The sequence below is a fragment of the Pieris brassicae genome, chromosome 11, assembly GCF_905147105.1.
Source record: "Pieris brassicae chromosome 11, ilPieBrab1.1, whole genome shotgun sequence".
Taxonomy (NCBI): Eukaryota; Metazoa; Arthropoda; class Insecta; order Lepidoptera; family Pieridae; genus Pieris; species Pieris brassicae.
The window spans coordinates 12285468-12305773 of NC_059675.1; the positions used below are offsets into that span (position 1 = coordinate 12285468).

Here is a 20306-nt window from a genome sequence, read left to right on the forward strand (position 1 = left end):
CATGATATCACCTGTTCGATTTTAACTGCGGGAAGTTAGCAATTGTAGTAATGTAACAACACCTGTCTAATAATATAAAGAGTTCGTTTCGTTTATTTATAACTAGAGGGAAATTAAGGCAGTTGAGCGAAGTTGAAGTTCAGGGAGCGCCACTGTGTAACTCTCAATTTATATACTAATATTAGCGGATCCGACAGACGTTCTAATGTACACACCTCTTCCAAAAAAAAATATCCAATAATGTTAATATTCTCGACCTAACTTAAACACACAAAAAAATTCATCAAAATCTGTCCAACTGTTTAGGAGTTTAATTACTTCACAGAAGATTTATTTATATACCAGCTAGCTTATTAGAAGGCAGTCTGAACTGTTAGCATGTGGTGTTTTGGTATATATATTATATAGGTACATATATGTTATACTTTATAAATATATATTGTATAATTTCATATAAATACAGACTAACCTTCTCCAGCGATTAAAGTTCAAACGTCATAAAATATAGTGCGTGACTAAAGGCGGCTTTTAAAAATCGAACGATCCCTTCGATACTTGTTAAAAATCGATTTAATTAACCAGAAATCTTATAAATTGACACCTAATTCGCATATGAATCAAACTCAAACGAAGACCTTTCATTACAAATGCACGATTTTGAGTTATGGCCTTCTTATTAGCCCTCAGGCATGATTAGGGGTGTTTAGTGTACGTGCAACCGTTTCTGATTGTACCTCTGAGTTATGAGGAGAAAATACAAATAAACACGGGAATAACATACAATGTAAGATTTATTATCTGTTAGGTACTGCGCACACAGGGCAACCGAATATATTTAAAAACAACGAAATTTAAACTTGATGTTATTGTATGTTTTGATTGGGGACCTTATTCTGAGAGAACCTTATTTTGTTATGTGGAACAAATTTAAGACATGTAAACAATAATGAAAAAGAAAATGTGTAAATGAATCACGATAATTTCATATCAGTTAGCACGAAAGATAGGGATACGATGTTGACAGAATATCAATATATTGGTAGCACAACTTTAGAACTGATTTTAATACATAGTGCCTATACCGCAGGTGTCTTATTTATTTATTTTGTCTAAATTCAGTGGAATACAAGGATTTTTGAAGAGTCACGAGTGCGAAGCGGGTTATAATTATTAGCCGGCTTACAATGTATGTAATAAGTGAGTGGTGATCCTAAATGGTTACATCGAAATCGATTGCATTTCGCCTGCGGGAATTAAATACTCATGATTCAATTCTTTTAATAAATAGGAATTTGTGTGTACACTGTTGCAAGACAATAAAGGTACTGGAAAAGAATTTAAACAGTTCTCGTGTACTAATATAATCAATTTACTCGGGAAGAACTTTTGGCTTTAAACTCTTTAAAAATTAGTAGGAAATTTGTTTTAGTTTCCTTACTACATACTTAACGATATACATATACAATATAACGCTTTCCCGCTTAAAGTATCTATTTAGCATTTAATTACATTTAACCAATGTTTCTGGTTGTATCTAACTATGACACTGAATAATTATTAGGACATTGATATTTTCTACCTCACCAAAGAGGATGTGAAGAAATATTAGAAGAGGCGGGTAGACTTGTTATGTAATAATTTCTTTTTTTTATGTTAGTCGTCGTTTGTTTAATGTTATGTTTTACTTATGTTTTCTGTTTCAAATATATTGTTTATCTATGTAATATGTTTTGGCTTTGTATATTGTCTAAGTGTTTTGTTTTATAATACGTATGTTAGCTGTAAGATATATAATACATACTACACTCATATATAAATAAATAAATTTAATCTCTTGGCTTGGCAAATGTTAAAATATATAAACAAAATATTAAGGTATATGTAATTTTTCAGCAAACTGGGTGGTCCGGCAGTGGCAGCTGTATGAACGGTCCCTCTGTTCACTGCTGGAGCTACAAGCACGCAAGCGGCCAAGCGTGTGCCGGCTACCACGGTGCGTGATCACCCCGGAGTACGCGCCCCACTGGTTGCCGTTACCGCTGACTGCGAGGCATTCCCCGCCGCCTGCGCACTTGTAGCATAACGACACGGCACCGCGACTGGTAAGTTAAGTTATTATTATTTATTGATGACGCCAGTACTCCGACATATACCCCTTGTTCGTACAGGAGTAAATAAAATTTAGTTTACAAATTTTGTATGTCTAGTTTTAGTTGTAGTACAGTATTGAACTCGAAAAGTAAAGGTAAAACCTAAAAAGACATATTTTTATTTGTTTCACACATCATTGCACAACACTAAAACAATTTACTTACTACTTTACAGAATAATAAATAATGGATAAATAGAAAATTCAAATAATTTTAAAAAGTTTGTCCTGTGCACTTAAACCCAAGAGTCGCTACTCCTACTCCTACTCCAAGGAAACGAATTTACTTAACACAGTAATTTTAAATTTAACATTACTGTGCAATGAGCGGCTTAATCGCTAATAAGAAATCTCCTCCTTATAAGAATCAGTTAACGTCAAACACTCAATTTAAAAGGGTTTTTAATTGTCAATTGTCATCTAAAAGTAGAGTCGATTACGAATTACGCTTAAACTTCCGTCTCCGTCCCAACAGTAGCTAAAACTTAAACTTAAACCAAAGAGAATAAATACAATGTATCGAACTAAAATATCTTTATTAGCCAAACATTCAGCAAAACACTTTCCGCATAAGCGTCACCTTAACGATGTCATCAATTCTGAAGCAGTCATAGGTTGTAAAAGTTGGTGATAATAATAAAACAATATCTGTCCCGCACTTTAAGATAGTTATTACTAATAAACTTGTATGATCTGCGTCTAAATATGCAATATGTCAGATTTTGATCTTTGTTTATTTAGATTTAGTCTGTGCTGCGCCGTGGATTTAAGTATTTAATGTAATAATACACCTCAACCATTATCAGGAGATTCCTGTGTCTTCGGTTTGGTAGTTTTCGAGTTTATCGAGTATGTAAGTATTTGGTATCGGATCTTCGGAACTCCGAAGACCGTCCGTTTTCAGAATGCTATCGACATTTTATTGGCAATAATTGTTAATCTGGCACATATTCTTATTAAATAATGCGTTACAATTACTTCTCCAACAAGAAAGACTTCCGTAGTAGAGCGACTCTGTAAGACAACAACACATACCAGAAATTTACATAATGGGTATTAAAAAAAAATGGGTATTAAAGTATTATGTATTTTTTTATGTTGAACATGTATAGCCGCTGGTTGGCGTGGCAATACAGGATATAGCTTCTGTTTTTGACTGTCGCAACATAAAATAAATTCAAAAATAACAATCATAATTTTCTGTGCAAAATTCTTATTATTTTCACTATGCCAAATATGCCATGAACTAAATATTGTTCGTGTCGTTATCTGTTCTTTTATGCATATTGCATAAAATAATTTCGATTTGTGTATCAAATGCCAGGCGTCAAGTGACAGTTAACATTTTTCTTAATATATCTAGTGCTAAAATCGTAAACTTAGAATGTGTAACTAAAATATAGCATTAAAATTCTACCAGGAATCTATCAAAATGATGCCTTTTTTGTTTTTCCCTCATTTCTTTGTACGTAGTATAAACTTCAAACGTAATGTACGCGGCACCTTTTAAATATTCATCTTAAGGTAATTATCTCAACAAATGAGCATAACGTAGCACATCACTCAATGTAATAAAACTCGTGAAATATATAGTCATCTCGCATTTTCACGGTCGTAAACACTCGCTAGAAAGGGATAGAGAATTTATAGCTTTTTCTCCACAAAAACTTTTATGACGTCGTATTTTATACGCAGACATGCTTCGAGAATTTTTACTGTTATACTTGCAAAACTATCAAATATTGCAAATTATAATGGTTTTAATTAAAATTAAAATTTTGCTGATAATAAAAGGCAAATAAGTGCTATTTAAGTAGTACATTGGTAGACCTTAAATTAAATAACTTTTTTTTAAATTAACGGTTTTATTATTGTTTATGTTCTATGGTCTTCTATAAATCTTGTAATACCAAATTTTTGTATACTCTGTCACATTTCAATGACCTACCATAACCAAGGCCCTCTTATAAAATTAGAACTCGAATACTGGGATACGAAAAGCTCGTAAACGCTAATAGTAGTGATGTGTCTGCCTAACTTATAGTATAAGCTAAATAGCATTATTACGATTGTTTAACAAGTTGTAAACTACAGTATGTAAAATAAAAGAGATAGTAGGGAATTGGAAAATAGTAGCGAAGATGAAAGACAAATGGAAGAATTTGAAGGAGACCGAACTTTCTCGAAGGTCATGTATTAGGATCATGTAGACCTTTTTTTATAAAAATGACATTATTACGATGACAAAATGTTTTATTTTGGTTTCTGTTTGTTATACCTAAATAACAGCCTACTAGCTCTTGAATTGCTAGTTACTTTAATTTTAAACCTGTGGTAAGTCCACCCATTGACTTAATTAGATTAGATTAGATTTTTTACTTCTCATTACTTCAATATAATAAATAGTACCACCAACTTGTTTTAGTCTTAATAATAATGCTGTAAAATTACAATATACATCTGGAATATATTACAAATATTTATTGTATTAGAAATGTCTCGTAACCATAGATATAATTTCAATTCAAATGGTATTTGGCACAACACTACCGGTTTTGATGCGTCTGCGGATCGTAAAACTTTTCGCGCGTAAACGTCACAATGACATAAAAACAGCAGCTGCAGCGCTGCGTTAACTTGCATTGTTTTGTTACCGTCTAATAAGATTGCTTGTTTTATCGCTGACTGCGCTTACCTGGTATAATTTGTTAAGCTTCGTCGACGGAATTGTATTATGACTAGCGTCTGAAATAATGTTAGGGGAACTTACACTTTTTTACAAAATTTTATTTAGCATTATTGTTAATTGTTTATTTATAATTCAAATGGCGGTAGAACGTTATTCTCAGAATAATAGTGGTCCATTGTATGTAAATTGCAAAATTTTACTCACTATGGGAAATTATTATTATTTATTTATACAACAGTAAGAAAGGTAGGGCGGGGCTAATTAAGCAAATTTTCACTTGAGCGGATATAACTCCTCAACGAGGTATAATTCGTCCTCATGGATAAGTAATGTATCCCTTAACAAAAGTATCCATAGTATTTTTTGTAACAAGTCCAATATAATAGCTACAGTTGTTTAAATGCAGAAAGTCAAGTATGCTCCAATGTACCCCATAGGTGCGTATGGGGCAAGATGAACACTTAGAATGTCTAGGTCAAACCATGGGTTCTATGTTAACTTGAGGTGAACTAAAATATGTGTTTGACAATCAGCTCTTAGTATTCTTTTGAAAAAACAACAAAACTTGAAGAAATTTTCTTCGTATAATTAACCGAAACTTGAATCAACAACACATGAACATCCATATCCATTACTTCCGCTAACTTCTAAAAAAGACTTTCACATTAAATTATGTTCCCCTACCAAGGCTGGTAGATTCTGGTTTTGGTTTTAAAAACATCATATGCCAGATTATTTACAGTCCAGCTAGGGGAATGCCAAATTAAGCAGCACACTCGTAGATAAGGCGACGAAGGTCTTTTGGATAATATCCATAGGATAGTAATGCCGTTCGTAGCAAGAATTTTTTCAAAGAGTTCTCCTGTGTAGAAGAAAATAGTTCCTTCGGTGTTCCACATCTCATAGATGAGTCCTTCATTTAATTTCTATAAAAATCTTGTCAAAGTTAACTGTGTGATACCGAATTTTTTCACGTTTTCCCTCATCGTTGACAGCCTTTGCACCATTATTTAAGTCATCAGTAGTGTAAGAACATCTTGTAGTCGTCCTCTTGTATGCCGGCATCCAAACAAAAAATCAAAAAATTATTACTGTAGTAGTTTAAAGTCGTGGGGTAAGTTGAGTAACTAGAGCTCGACTAACCCCAACCCTGAATTTTAAAACAAAAGCGAGGTTGTAACAAAATGGCTAGAATTACACCGAGAATCTATTTACAAATCAAAAATACAATAATTTTCTGGAAGATTAACACTTACCTGATTGAAAATCGATAATATTTGACAATGACAGAGAAAAACTTGCGTTAAACAATGTTTTTTACTTTTTGGTCACAAAATAAACAAAACGCCGGGACACTTCACCCACTCGTCCAGCTGCCACTAGCGTGCATGGTGATTACCCCTCCCACTCCTTCTTTTCGCTATTTCAGACCCCCGTGTACGGTGAATAGTTTGCGAGATATTTCGATTGCCCAACTTGCCCCGATGCTCAACTAGCCCCGCTCTACCCTACTATTCATAGAATTGTTTATTATTCTGTGTGTGTAAGCGACTCTGGCACTAGATGCGTAGATTTGATTGAGAATGTGATTACCTAGTTCTCGGAGTAAAAAGTCTGCACTTGACTTGGTTGACATAATATCCTATAACCCCTAGATGGGGCAATGGTGACCGACAGTGAGTCTCCAACGCGTTCGGTCTTGACTCTTGAGCCTCGTATTTCACCGGGCTCCGGTTCTCTTTGCCTCATCTGTACGACGCCAGATTTGCCTAAGACGGCCACGTTTCCGCTTTCGTTGCGGGTTCTAATCAAGCACACAAAAACTGAACTGATACTATATAAATAATTAATGGAATCCTGACCCCAAAGTTGTGATTAAGCCCTTAGGATAATGTGACAAATACACTGTAGCTATCGCTATTGGGATACTCATTCTTTGACAGCCATTTCATTTGCTAGCTATACCATACATTACTCCGGTTTTTTTTTGGGAAATTAATTTAAAAAAAAACTCATGTAACATGTACATGTAAAAACTTATTATTGTATCTTTGTGAAAGGAAGATTAAGATTAAGATTAAGATTAAGAAACTGTATTTTTGTTTTGGATGTAGTCAGATTCAATTATGTTAATTTAATCATTCTAGATAAATGTAAGTGTTACCTTAAGTGTTAAAATGTTACCGTATTAGGACAAAATAAAAAAAATCGATAAATCTTCCTGTCATATTAACTTAATATAACGTTAAAGAATTTTCTTCTTTTTTTTGTAAAAAACAAAACCTAATCCGAAATATATATTTGGAGCTTTCGAGTGCTTGGGGGACAAAATCCCTTTTTGACAAACGTGACCCACTAACGCTAAATTTGTATGGGATTGACATTAGCTCACGCTTGTCACGTGACCATATTCATACAAATTCCTTTGGAGTTAGTGGGTCACGCATGTCGAAGTAATTTCATCTTAAGCCCCAGACTACCACGATAGATAAAGATTTTATATTATTGGAGCTTGCTAAAGTTTGCAATATTACATTTGATTTCTGTTGAATGTAAAAAATAAATAAATGTTGGGTACATTTCAACTTGCGTGAATCAACGACAATATCTTTTAGCAAATCTTAAACTTATCTTGTCTGTTAAACTTGTCTTACACGTGATTGAAGTAGTTAAGTAGATGAATGCGTATAAATTTAAATCAACGTTATGGCACCATATCGATAAAAACAAAGAAGATATTACACGAGTTGTTTAATATTACACAAGCTTCAAAAAGTTACTTTTATAATTGTCTCCGAAGACCTCAATTTATTTGGCTGTACAACAAAATTTAGCACAAATTACGAAAATAAAGTCCTATCCAGAACCTTTGTAAATTGCTGTCTAATTATCTAAGTAGTACTTAATCTTTGAACATTGAAGTTGACAACTTTGTCAAATTCTATATAGAGCAAAGTAAATGGCACAAAACGTCAGTATCATTTAAATGTCAGTTTCATATTGTTGTCATTTATTTTTTTAAAGAATCGGGGCGTGTCATATTACCTATAGATTGCTTTTTGTATTTCGACATCTGTACAAATTTAATTAAGGTAATTAACGAAGCACAACGCGGAAATCCAGATATGTAAAACCTAATATGGAAGTTTTGAGTTAAAAACAATTAATTATTTATTTAGACAAGAAATGCGGTAACAATAATCTGACTTGGAATCCAATATGTCACAAGGTGCAAAGTTTTGGTAGTCGTTAATTGAATTAAATTAATTTTCTTTGTTCGTACATGGAGTTTTTTCGCCAATCAATATTTTGTTCACAAATAACTTTCACTGTTTTTTCCATATTTTCCATAAAAGCGTACAGTAATGAATAGCCCTTTGTATGATTGAATATTGGAATTCCTTTATGAAAATAAAATATATAATACTTTTACTTTATAAAATATTTGTCGAATTTTTAAATTCTTATATGGACAATTACTTATTAGGTTTTTCGCGTTAATTATCGAATGCTTGGTTATTTTTTTTATTTATAGATCACATTTAAGTAACTTTTACTAATCACCTCTTATTTCAAAAAGACCTATACTATTATCATTTCTTTAAACAATTTATTTATATAATTTACTAGACTTTTTTTAAATGAGATGAAAATGCGCTTACGCAAGCCCATGCCATGTATGTCGAGCTTGACGCGGGGAATGTGGGACTGGGTCTACACACAAAGCACTCTGCTATTCACAAAAGTAGCGAGACTCAACCCACTAAAACAACCTCAGTCCTCGGAACGCCCTTGAGATGGGCCCTCAGGGTCCGCCAAGGTATTTAACACAAGGGACCCGAGCGTATTATTTACTAACCTGTCCCAGCTTCGCATATATAGGCCTATATTACATAGGGATAATGTTCTAATGGTGAAATTTTTTAAATCGTTTGAAATTGTAGTCTGAACAGTTAATAATGGCTTATTGAAAATTTATTATAATAGACTGACATTCTATTGACTGATTGTTAATCCATAGTCAACCATTTTGTCGTTGCGTTGGTTATGTTTACCCTCTGCTTAATCTGTGCTTTACCGAAGGTCATAAACATATTTAACAATTATTTATGTTTCACTTTACCGTTTTATTATAAATCCAATAACAATTTTTACAACTGTTATAAATAATTCAAAAACACTTAGGCATAATGCCGTCCAGAACTAGATAGTATTAAAATCTAGACGCGGCTCCGTCTAGAATCGTAAAACCGTACCTAAAATGGCCCATAAAATATTGTCTGCGTATAAATTGATCTGTAGCAACCATCGGCTTTATTGGTAACCCTATCTTGCAAATAAAATTTATTATTATGGCCATAATTAAATATTCAACCCTGTGAATCAAGCGTTTAATTAAAAGTGCAATAAATACATTGCTGTAATTACTCTATTTTGTCTCCGTCGTTCTCTGGTTCAAGAGTGTTAATGACTTATTTAGTAGTAGCTATATATATATGATATACAATTGGTACGTCACCAGACACAGAGACAATCCTTAATCAGTGCCCGGGAACCAAACTGCCTTTAAACATACACTAATCATTTGAAGTAAATATGTTTTTAAAACTGGTTAGTACACATTAAAAACCAAAGCAAAGTCACGCAAATATTTCCGCGATACATAAACAAAAAATTATGTGATTCAAAGAAATATTTTGCTCTTTCATTTAAATCAAAATATTTTTTGTCCTAGTGTCAATATCATTAATACAATTTAAAATACGCTGGATCGAAGAATTCGTATGACATTCCGTTTTTTACTGAAATTCCTTTATATAACATACTTAAAGCCGTTTTAATTTATTATTATCAATAATGCCTTCCCAAAGAAAACTTTTAGATACAGATAATACTTATAGGCATTTGTTTACCACAGATTAAATTTAAAGACTAAAGCAAGAATAAAATAGCGCAAATGTTTTCGTGTTATATTTACGTTTAATAAATATTGTATAACTTTGTAGTATTAGTAACAATTATTCTTATTTTTTATTTACTATTTACCTTTACACACAAATCTTTTAAGACTTCTTTACTTACACTGTTAATTTTTACTATTATTATTATTATATTATTTTTCTTTTCTTGCGTCTTAGGCGCAAACTTGCGGTCTCTTGCAGAATGACCAGCACTGTGGAACATGTCTGCTCCACAGGATAATGCAGGGCCAGTGACATCCACAACACAGATACATTACACACTTAAATTGTAATTATCTAATATAGCCTTGATAACTTAGGCATAGGTCAGGGATAGGATGTCTGAACGTGGTAGTGTTTGATTTACGATCATACAAATGTTCTAAACTAATTTTTTATTAGTTTATACTGGCTTGGTGTGGCCGTGAAGAGAAAATATGCGACAGGTTAGATTTTCTAACAAAACACGTCGATAATTCCTGCGTCCAACTTGTCTCTACAAAAACTAGATATCGGTCAGCCGGTCTTGGTGTTGAGTGATTGAAGTTCCGTATACACACAAAAATGAATAGTGATCTCGCCCCATATTTTAGTACATGCTCAAAAATTGGTGAGTAATGAGTCTGATAAAGGACTTGATCCTTGGTCCTTGGTCTTGATCCTGTTTAGAAATGCCTATGACTAAAAAGGGCAATTTCCCTTCGTTTAAGTCTAATGAGCAGTGTTGCCTAGTTGGCCTAGAGGCTTCGGTGTGCGACTCTCATCCCTGAGGTCGTAGGTTCGATCCCCGGCTGTGCACCAATGGACTTTCTTTCTATCTGCGTATTTAACGTTCGCTCGAACTCCGACTTATATAGTATTTTACTTCGAGACCCTATCTTCAGATTTATGTCTTGTTTTTCAATTTTACATGAGAATGTCATTCGTTCACAATGCTTCGAAGTAAGAAATTAATGGAATCTGTTACTCTGCACTGGGTTTTTATATAAATTAGGATTAATTACTGATATAAAATATAAATTAGGGCTGTCAGTTCCTGAATGTGACACTTTGAGGAACATAGATAATAATAAACGTGGAAAATAAAAGAGCTTTAAGGTTATCAAACTTAAAAAAAAAACGTGTGTGTTATGTACACGCGTTAGAAGTGATACTTATTTGTAACAAGATAAAAATCTTTTCAAAATTTTTAACTAGAAAAAAAAACGACACTAACAATAGAAAAAATTTACTCTCATGATTTTTCCCTAACGCGCCAAAAGAAGTATAACTTCAAAAAAACTAAATTGTTCACTATAGCTTATTTCAGGGTGTTGGTTTTTGTGACGGTGTGCGCGCGCATCGTAAAAATTTACCCTCATAATTTTTCCAGTACGCGCTAAAAGAATTATAACTTCATAAATATGCCCACAAAAGAGCCCACTACATTCGGACTAACATTCTACTAAAGGGAGGCCAGGCTATCTATGTCTATATATATATATCTTTAAATTTGGCCATACTTATCAATCTTCTACCAGAGACTTAAGGACAAATAACAGATTTATTTATGACCGCTCTACGACTAACAATCCGTACCTGCTAATTCACTTATTTCCAGATAACCAACAAAATTACTTTAAAATCTCCTACGATTTATTATTTGTTGGAAATCACTTATTTGTGAAATTATTTTTGAGTTATTGAGAAACCCTAAAGATTGCCATGCACAGGTTTAAATGTTCTCCGAGAACTATAAAATCCATACAATACGCCACCATTTCTATGAAACACTTATACAAGTTAATCGGAACTAAATTCCATTTCCATCGTTGAGAGTAATAAGTTTTATACTGAAAAGCATTTACACTTTTGGTAGACTTTCATATACGATATATTCAAACACGGGCCTGCGAAATAATTATTAATTTTTGTTTTCAAAAACTATTAACTTAACTAAAAAAATATTGATCAGTAGTCATATTATATATATCACGTAAAATTTTGAAGATTCAGATAATGTAAAGAATGAAAAATCTCTATTTGTAGTAATTAAATAACAATATTAAAAAACGTATTAACAGGTATTAAAAAAAGGCAACGTTTTGGTACTTTTTTTAATGAGTATTCGCTTCATACATACAACATCCAACAATAATCCGCCATAATAGTATCATTCCATTGATCTGATTTTTCGTCCTCGTCCAGATTTTTTTGAAACAATCGATGAGTAATTTCAAAAAATGCATTTCTAAACTCATACTCATGACCTACTGGTGAATTGAGATGTATTTCATAAGACTTTGCTGGTGTTAGAGGTGGTTCCCTGGACAGCGAAAAGGACGAATTTATCTATTCTGAGACAACTACAATTGATAACCCGTTTTTCATCTGTGACCTGTCTTTAGACACAGACCGCAGTGGTCCCAATAGCTTTGAGAAGCTTGTGGTAGAGCACAAAACCCTGAGGCCGATTACTCACTGTACCGACCATGTTAAGGTTCCTACATGCCTGCCTCTGCATACATAATAGGGGAAATGAAGGAAGCTATAAAACCCCAACATGACATTCAGTAATAATGAACGCAGCTTAAGAAGAACAAGACCAATAGTAACAATAGCAGTGTTGGCCTAGTGGACTCGATCCCCGGCTTGGACGTTTTTCTATGTCCGCACTTAACATTCGCTGGAACGGTGAAGCAAGCATCGTGAGAACACCGGCTTGCCTTAGTCACAAAAAGTCGACGGCGGGTGTCAGGCACAGAAGACCGATCACCTACTTACCTATTAGATTGACAAATGATCATGAGACACGTTCACTAATCATTCAATCATCAAATGTGATAAATTTTTCATACACTTGTGTTATATTGTCGCGTTTAAAAATATCGTTATGTCAAAAAATACTTTATTGAAAGAATTCATTACAACGGTCTTCAAGGTTGGAATATTGATGTTGGAATCAGGTCAAGGTATGAAAGCCTTATTACTGGACGACATTTTATTCATCTTAAATTTATGTAACAAAGATCGGAGCATTAATTTTAAATATCTAACTGTAGCTGTGATCGTCAACCATGTAGCTCGATGTACGGAGTATTAGAACAAGCTATATAAGCTAGATAGCTAATAGATGCTTATTGGAAATTACATCTCACAGCTAATTATGGTAATTCGTGTAGGATCTCTGCCATTAAGTTGTGTACTACGCTCCCCGACTCCATACGACTGGATACCTCCGTACCATCTTATAAAACTCCTCTGCAAAAACATTTCTTAATAATATCCTATACGGCTCAGTCGTGACTTTTGTAATTCTTGTATTTCCTATTCTTTTGTATTGCATCGCAATTCATGAATCCGTGAGATTAGTTTTGTTTATTTTATTAATTTTTGATAAAAGATAAAAGATTTGGTAATACTTCCCGCACTTTACCACTATTATAAAAAGTTACACCTTAAGTAGTTAATGTTATACAAATTATAAAACCCCAAAATTAAAGATCACAATAAACATTTTAACTACACACGGCAATCACGACATCGTCCCTTTTTTAAAATAAAGTAGCCTCACGTATTCAAATTATTTTTATAATATTGATAACACTGGTGGCGTCGTGAGGCCTACAGGCGCGACATGATCTATACGCGCTTAGCCATGTCCTAGGGGAGGTAAACACCGTCAACTTCCTCACTAAATAATTAATATTTTTTTACAATTGTATCTTGTTAACCTATATCCTAGCTATCTTCAATACCATCGATCGGTACCCCTTCACGGGTAAAGGCTTCGTCTAGCTTTTTTCAACTGTCTCCGTCTATTGCTTTCTTTCTCCATTCGCTTCCTGCTACCGCTTCTATACACCTTCTTTTGAGGCAGCCTTTTCTCCTTCATCCCTTCAACTTCCTTACTATTCAAATCGCATGAAGTTTCCTTCAGCTAAATATAGATATAAAAATCGTATTATTCCTTACCTACAACTCCCAGCTTGCAGTTGCTGAATAACTTGTCAGTTTTTCATAAGTCAACAGTCTGTTTATTGATTATGCCAATACCATTACATCGAGAAAAAATAAAACATAATAAACTATATAAAATTAAACACATAACATACACAATATCGCTAGTGTGAATTTACTCTGAGAACATAAAATATGTCGATAGTGTCGAAGACATGCAACATGTTCTGGCCTACTTCTCCTCTGGCATACTTGGTATCGGAAACAGCATTGGCCTTCACCATCGCACATATCCCATAGGTATAATGAAAACGAGTTATTGATGGTGATCATATTTGGGAAGCGCTACCTGCAAGACTCTAGTACATCGTTCTGAAAGTTGAACGTGTTTGTGTTATTTAGTACTTCGAATTACGAAACTTCTGTTACTATTCTATTAACTATTCGATCGTGTAAACGTCAAATTGAATAATAATAAGGTCCTATATGCAAGTAGAATACATACAAAAATCATTTAAACTATACTCAAATCCACTTGATCAAAAAAAAATTCTTCATAGTCGGTAAGTAAGTTACTTGAATCATATAATATGCTCCCACAGTCGTCTACTCTGAAGAGAGAGAGACTTTTCTTTTCAATTCGGCATATAATTGCGTTACAGGCATAGGAATTGCGTTAGGATAGGATTTGTGTTTTAACCAATAGATAATTTCTTGCCAACAAACGGTTTCCCTTGTAATTTAGTAGTGTTACAGTTCTCTAAACGCGCTAAATATGTTTTAATGAGTAGTAAAAACTATTATTTCAAATACGTTAGCAAAATGGTATGTCGTTAATCATTAGGCAAGCCACTGGCGGAAGTTACCTGGGAATTAAACGCAAAAACAATTGTGGTTTTCTTAATTAATAACTTAACTTATTTTAGTACATTCTATTTACGTATTTACTTATTAAAATACATACCAGCACCAAATATAGAATTGATTAAAACGGTCGTTTTTATATCTTTTATAGTTGCATATTCACAATTGTAGATAACATTAATAGGCTAATGAGATGTTTTTATCGAATAGAATTTAACGTTTTAGACACTGATTCAGATAGACTTTAAAAATCTATTGGTTGAGTGACTACGTCTGTGTTCGTTTTAAAGTAGAACCGAACCAGACAAAGTTTTTTTTAGTTAATTATTCCATGTTGATGGTAAAAAATAATTTAATGACAAGTAAAGGTCATTGCACACTTCGTTTGTTTATACAAAGGGCACGCGCGTGTGACTGCCGCCGGTAATATTACCAAAACAATCAGACTTAACATCTGGCCTGTATATAGTACATATTTCAAGTTTTCATATATAGCTGCTTATATATATAAGTAATAAATCAGTCGAAAATTTAGTAAACTATCCAAATGTAATGTAAAAAGCATGCATCAGCTTGCCAGTTTTGTCTGATCTTTTCGACAGTTAATGTCCAGTATGAATTGTTGTGTCAGTGTCTCTGGGTGGACTGCGGCGCATTGGAGAGCTGGAGCATTGAGGCGCGCCGGCCCGTAATAGCAATTAGTAATATAAAATATTAATGAAATTTTATTAATTTCAAAATCATGTTCTATATACATTTTCGTCATAAAATTAATTCAAAGTGACATAAATTGGCTATGTTTGGATTTCTATCTAGCGAAATGATTTAAATCGTGTATCGATCTTTCAAAATGGATACATAAACTACTCAACTCCACCTTATAATTTTACCATTTGCCCAACTTTAAGAAACGATGACATAAAATGGAAAGAAACACTACTTTTTTGGAGTTTTGCGACCGGATAGGTCCTTAATATAAACGTATACGATAAAACTTGACTTAGGCCCCTTATATGCAACAGCTAAAGTTACCAATTATTATAATGATAATAAAACTTTATTCATGACAAAAATATGGTTGACAATTAATCTAACGATTGTCACCAAGTCAGTGTGTTTAAAAAAATTATATATATAAATATAAATAAGAAAAAATATAGTTTTATTTTATTCATTGATATAAGCTTGCCAACGCTCGGCACACTGATACATTGGTAAAAGAACAATAAAATACATTTTTTAATTAGTTAAGACTTTTACGCAAACATGACAAACACGAAAAGATCATACAAATATTAAACAAAACATTACAAAAACTAAACAAAAATCGATTTTAAAGTTTGTAAATCTCACAATTATGGAAAACCAGACCCAGCTGGTTAATCAGAATACTCAATCTGGACATCAGTAAGCTGACCAAAACGCGTTCTGCAGAAAAGGGGAACAAATGGAATGCCTGGGCCTACTACCACATCTAGCGGTAGTGTTTACATCTAATAAAACAAAATTCGTTTAAGTCCATATGTATGAGTAGAATGGGTGTGAGTGCGTATTCACTATGTATTTGAGAGTGTGACTGAGAGTTGATATAAGCGCTGGGTCTGATAGTTTTTAGTAGAGTCAGGTGAAAATATATAGTAAAGCCTCTGTAGAATCGAAATCTATATATAAAATACATCTGTATATATCTATATATCCATAGATAGTGAGATTTATTTTAAAGGAAAGGGCAACAAAGCGTAGGCCAAAGTAGTCGTCCGTTTTGGCGTCGGAAAAACAAAACGTCTGTTCTTAGATGTGTTCATAAATTATATTCCAAGTCATCAAACACTCGCGATACTTAAGTAATTTTTAATTTAGCAAATGTGTAGAATAGTTAATTTGACACAAAACTTTTTCTTTTATATTATATTTAATTACCATCGCACATATCCCATAGGTATAATGAAAACGAGTTATTGATGGTGATCATATTTGGGAAGCGCTACCTGCAAGACTCTAGTACATCGTTCTGAAAGTTGAACGTGTTTGTGTTATTTAGTACTTCGAATTAGGAAACTTCTGTTACTATTCTATTAACTATTCGATCGTGTAAACGTCAAATTGAATAATAATAAGGTCCTATACGCAAGTAGAATACATACAAAAATAATTTAAACTATACTCGAATCCACTTGATCAACAAAAAAATTCTTCATAGTCGGTAAGTAAGTTACTTGAATCATGTAATGTGCTACCAGAGTCGTCTACCTAGAAGAGAGAGACTTTTCTTTTCAATTCGGCATATAATTGCAAAATTAATAATAATATAATATTATATTATTAATATTTAATTACTAATAATAATATTATATTATTACATTAATTAATATAATATACTCGAATCCACTTGATGAAATAAATTTAGTTATTAGTTATTCATTAGTATTTTATATTAATAATTATTGTTTACAATAATTTCATCATGGAAATTACTTTAGCTTAGCCGACTTTAATTTAGCCTAACTTAACACTAATAAGTAATTTAAGTATTTATTTTAAGATAGTGTCCAATAACACTACTTACAGTCTCTAATAAATGGAAGACACTATGTTCTTGTGAATTTTTATAAACTTACTTTTAGCACTTAAGACTAAAGTGCACCAACTCTAATTCACTAGTTCAAATGGTTTTGTCCGTCTTCTCACTAGGCCAGTGGTGTTAAGGAGTTGAATAGCCTCGACATTCACGTGACGATGGATTCTATCATAAAATATGGACACAAAACCTGCTCACGGAATTAAGTTGGCACCATTAGCTTTCGTCACATGCGGTCCTTTGTGACAGTCGTAAAATGACACTTAATTTCAACGAGCAAAGCTCCCGACTAATAAAATTCTAAATTTACAATAATTTTATTCATTTAATTGTATCATCATAAATGTCATGTTCAGACCGGTGTGTCAGTTTCAATAAGATTTGTCATGCTTTGTCAAATCCACCGTTGAGTGAGATTTGATGACCAAAACCAGTACCGAAAACCAGCCGTTCTCATGTAGCTATCTTGAATAGATTGTACTAATACAAGTAAGCATACAAGCAAATTAAAATATCTACAAAATATTAAATTTGTTATATTGAATAATAACTTCCCCCTCGAACTTCATTACGCCTTAATATGTGTTTGTACTTAGGCTACCTTTTTAGTAGATAATGAACAGCCTAGCAGTTTAACTAGCGGCCTGAAAGATATTCAGCCAGTTGATCGAACAGCTAGGCATTGACATGGATCGATGACGTTTTATTACTTGCCTAGCCTGTTGTTAATTTAAATTTAGTTCCACTTTCGCCACTCTCAAACTCGAAACAAAACTGTCAATATGGCGTCGGCTAGCCAAAATTTTGATGGTGTTTTCCAATGTTTCATGAAAAACATCAAGTACAATTGAAGAGTGTAGTGACCTTTACCTAAGCAATTTAATTTCAAAATAAATATTTTTCTATCATGTTTCATCTTTTCTATATCATACGAATGGCCTAAGCATTAACCAGCCAGTTTGTTAAATGTTGTAACAAACGCTACGGTTGAATATCTTTCAGGCGGTTAGTTAAACGGCGCCGTTTAGTTAAAAGGCTAGGCTGTTAATTGAACGGCTTGTAAAGCTAGTTGCCTGCGACAGATTCATACCAACAATCAATATATTAAAAGAATTGCTATGATACACACTGATCGCTTTTCCGGAATAAAAACCTAATTACTTAATAAAATTGCTATTTTTTTTTCAATTTTATTCTCCATAAAATCCTTGAGAGTTCAAAGAATCAATTAAAAAATTACTCGTATGGGTTAATAACAGCCGTCTTCGAGATCTGCGGTTTGCCACATATTTTTAATCATTTTTATTTAAACACATTTATTTGATTAATATGCAAAAAATGGCTGCACAAGGCACGAGTGCGTGCGTGTGTAACGAGTTCTATGGTAACTTATAACATAGCCTAATCTATGGAAACTACAGTATTAAAGTAGACATCGTAAGTCGGTACTTTTTCCATTATACATACAAAAAATACGAGTACCTAAGGCACGACTCTTACTTACTCTTAGACTGAGATTCAGAGACGAAAACGTGAGACGGTCGAAGTCCTGTGCCGAGTTGCTGACTAGATATATTCGTATTCAGAAACATTGTTTTTGTCAAATTTCGGGAAGTTCTAGCTTCTATTTTTTTGGTATGGTTAAATAGAAAACGTTTTTACTAATCAATTTGTTCATTGCAACGAGACCATTTGAGAGAAGTGTGATGAGAATTTCAAAGTATTTTTAACCATAAACAGAAGTGCAATGTTTTAATTGTATACATTTATTTACATACATACATTTATTTATTGTGTAATCTGTCAAACATTTTTATTAATTACAGAAATACATACATTATCCTTACAGACTATGCCAATACGATAATGTCGAGAAACATTCAATAAAATATAATAAAGTACATATATAATATTAACATGGGAACATAAAGATATGGATAGTGTCGGAGACAGTATTCAGGAGTCGCAACGTCCTGGATAACGGGGATCCGTGGAACATCACATCACTTATCTGTATTTTTAATAACATGGCGCAGGATTCGCAGCTTAGTTTTGCTTAAGTCGCCGATTTTCTTTACTTAGCGTATTTAGTATACAAGTTCATAAATGTGACATATGTTTCCTAGTATACATACATTACACATACTAGTTTAACATAAAGTTAGATTATAAAATCAAGAATATAATAAAATATCAAGTATATTTCCCACGAACAAGTTTTGCCACCCAAAGCGCGACAACCTTTCAGAACATATTAAACGGCTTTTTGTTTGTCGCTCATAAAAAATATAATTTACAACTTTATCAACAAGCCCTTTTTAATTTGCTTCGCTCAAACCTAAGTTAGTAGTAGCATATTGTGCTGAGAATAGTTTAGATTTTGACGTACATTGTAAAGTGTACATTTCGATGAATCAATAAATATTATCCTATGTATTTATTAATTACAATGAAAGAACTGGAGGCCTGCTATGAGCTTTCTACCTATCTCTTTCTTCCTTGAAGGCGAGTCAGTCGAATTTTAGTTCAGCCGCGAGGTCATGATACGAATTTTCATACAAGTTGAATGAACGAAATCTGATCGCTGAGATCACGTGGAAACATAAAATGGGTACTGACCTCGACGTCATGCTATGAGTGATGCATTTCAGTTTTAGGTTGTTAATAGGCTCGCAATAAGAGCTTATGGTAGGCACCTAGATTTGAAAAGACACACAACCTTGTGAGGTAACCGTTTTGTCTTAGAACCAAATAGTCGAGTGCGTGTGTCAGGCACAGGTAGCTGATCACCTACATGCTTATTATAATGACCAACAAAGCCACTGATTTTTATTATTTTTGATTTATTAAACAAATATCAGCATCGTTAATATAATTCATTGGTCGATTGTATCTTCGGCCAACCGTAAAGGAGACGAAATCTTAAAGTATGAACAAGAATCACTCCACTGCAACGGATTCTGAATGAATTTACTTCACGCTAGGCCGCGATTGGCTGAAGACGCGTACTACCGCACGTTTAAGGGGGAAGCTCGCCGCGTTAAATTGGCAATTAATATTACTTAGGGAGAGACTCGAGTCCGAGGTTCAGCTTCAAGGGCCATAAGTTTTATCTTCTTGATAGTT

General features: G+C 33.3%; 1 protein-coding gene across 1 annotated transcript in view; it reads left to right on the forward strand.

Moving 5' to 3' along the window:
• LOC123716020 (protein doublesex) overlaps window positions 1–20306 on the forward strand; it is a 131580-nt gene that overhangs the window by 98481 nt on the left and 12793 nt on the right. Inside the window, exon 3 of the mRNA XM_045671494.1 lies at window positions 1894–2102. Within this exon, the coding sequence (XP_045527450.1) occupies window positions 1894–2078 (185 nt within the window). The 3' untranslated portion in view covers window positions 2079–2102. The remainder of the gene's footprint in view (window positions 1–1893; window positions 2103–20306) is intronic.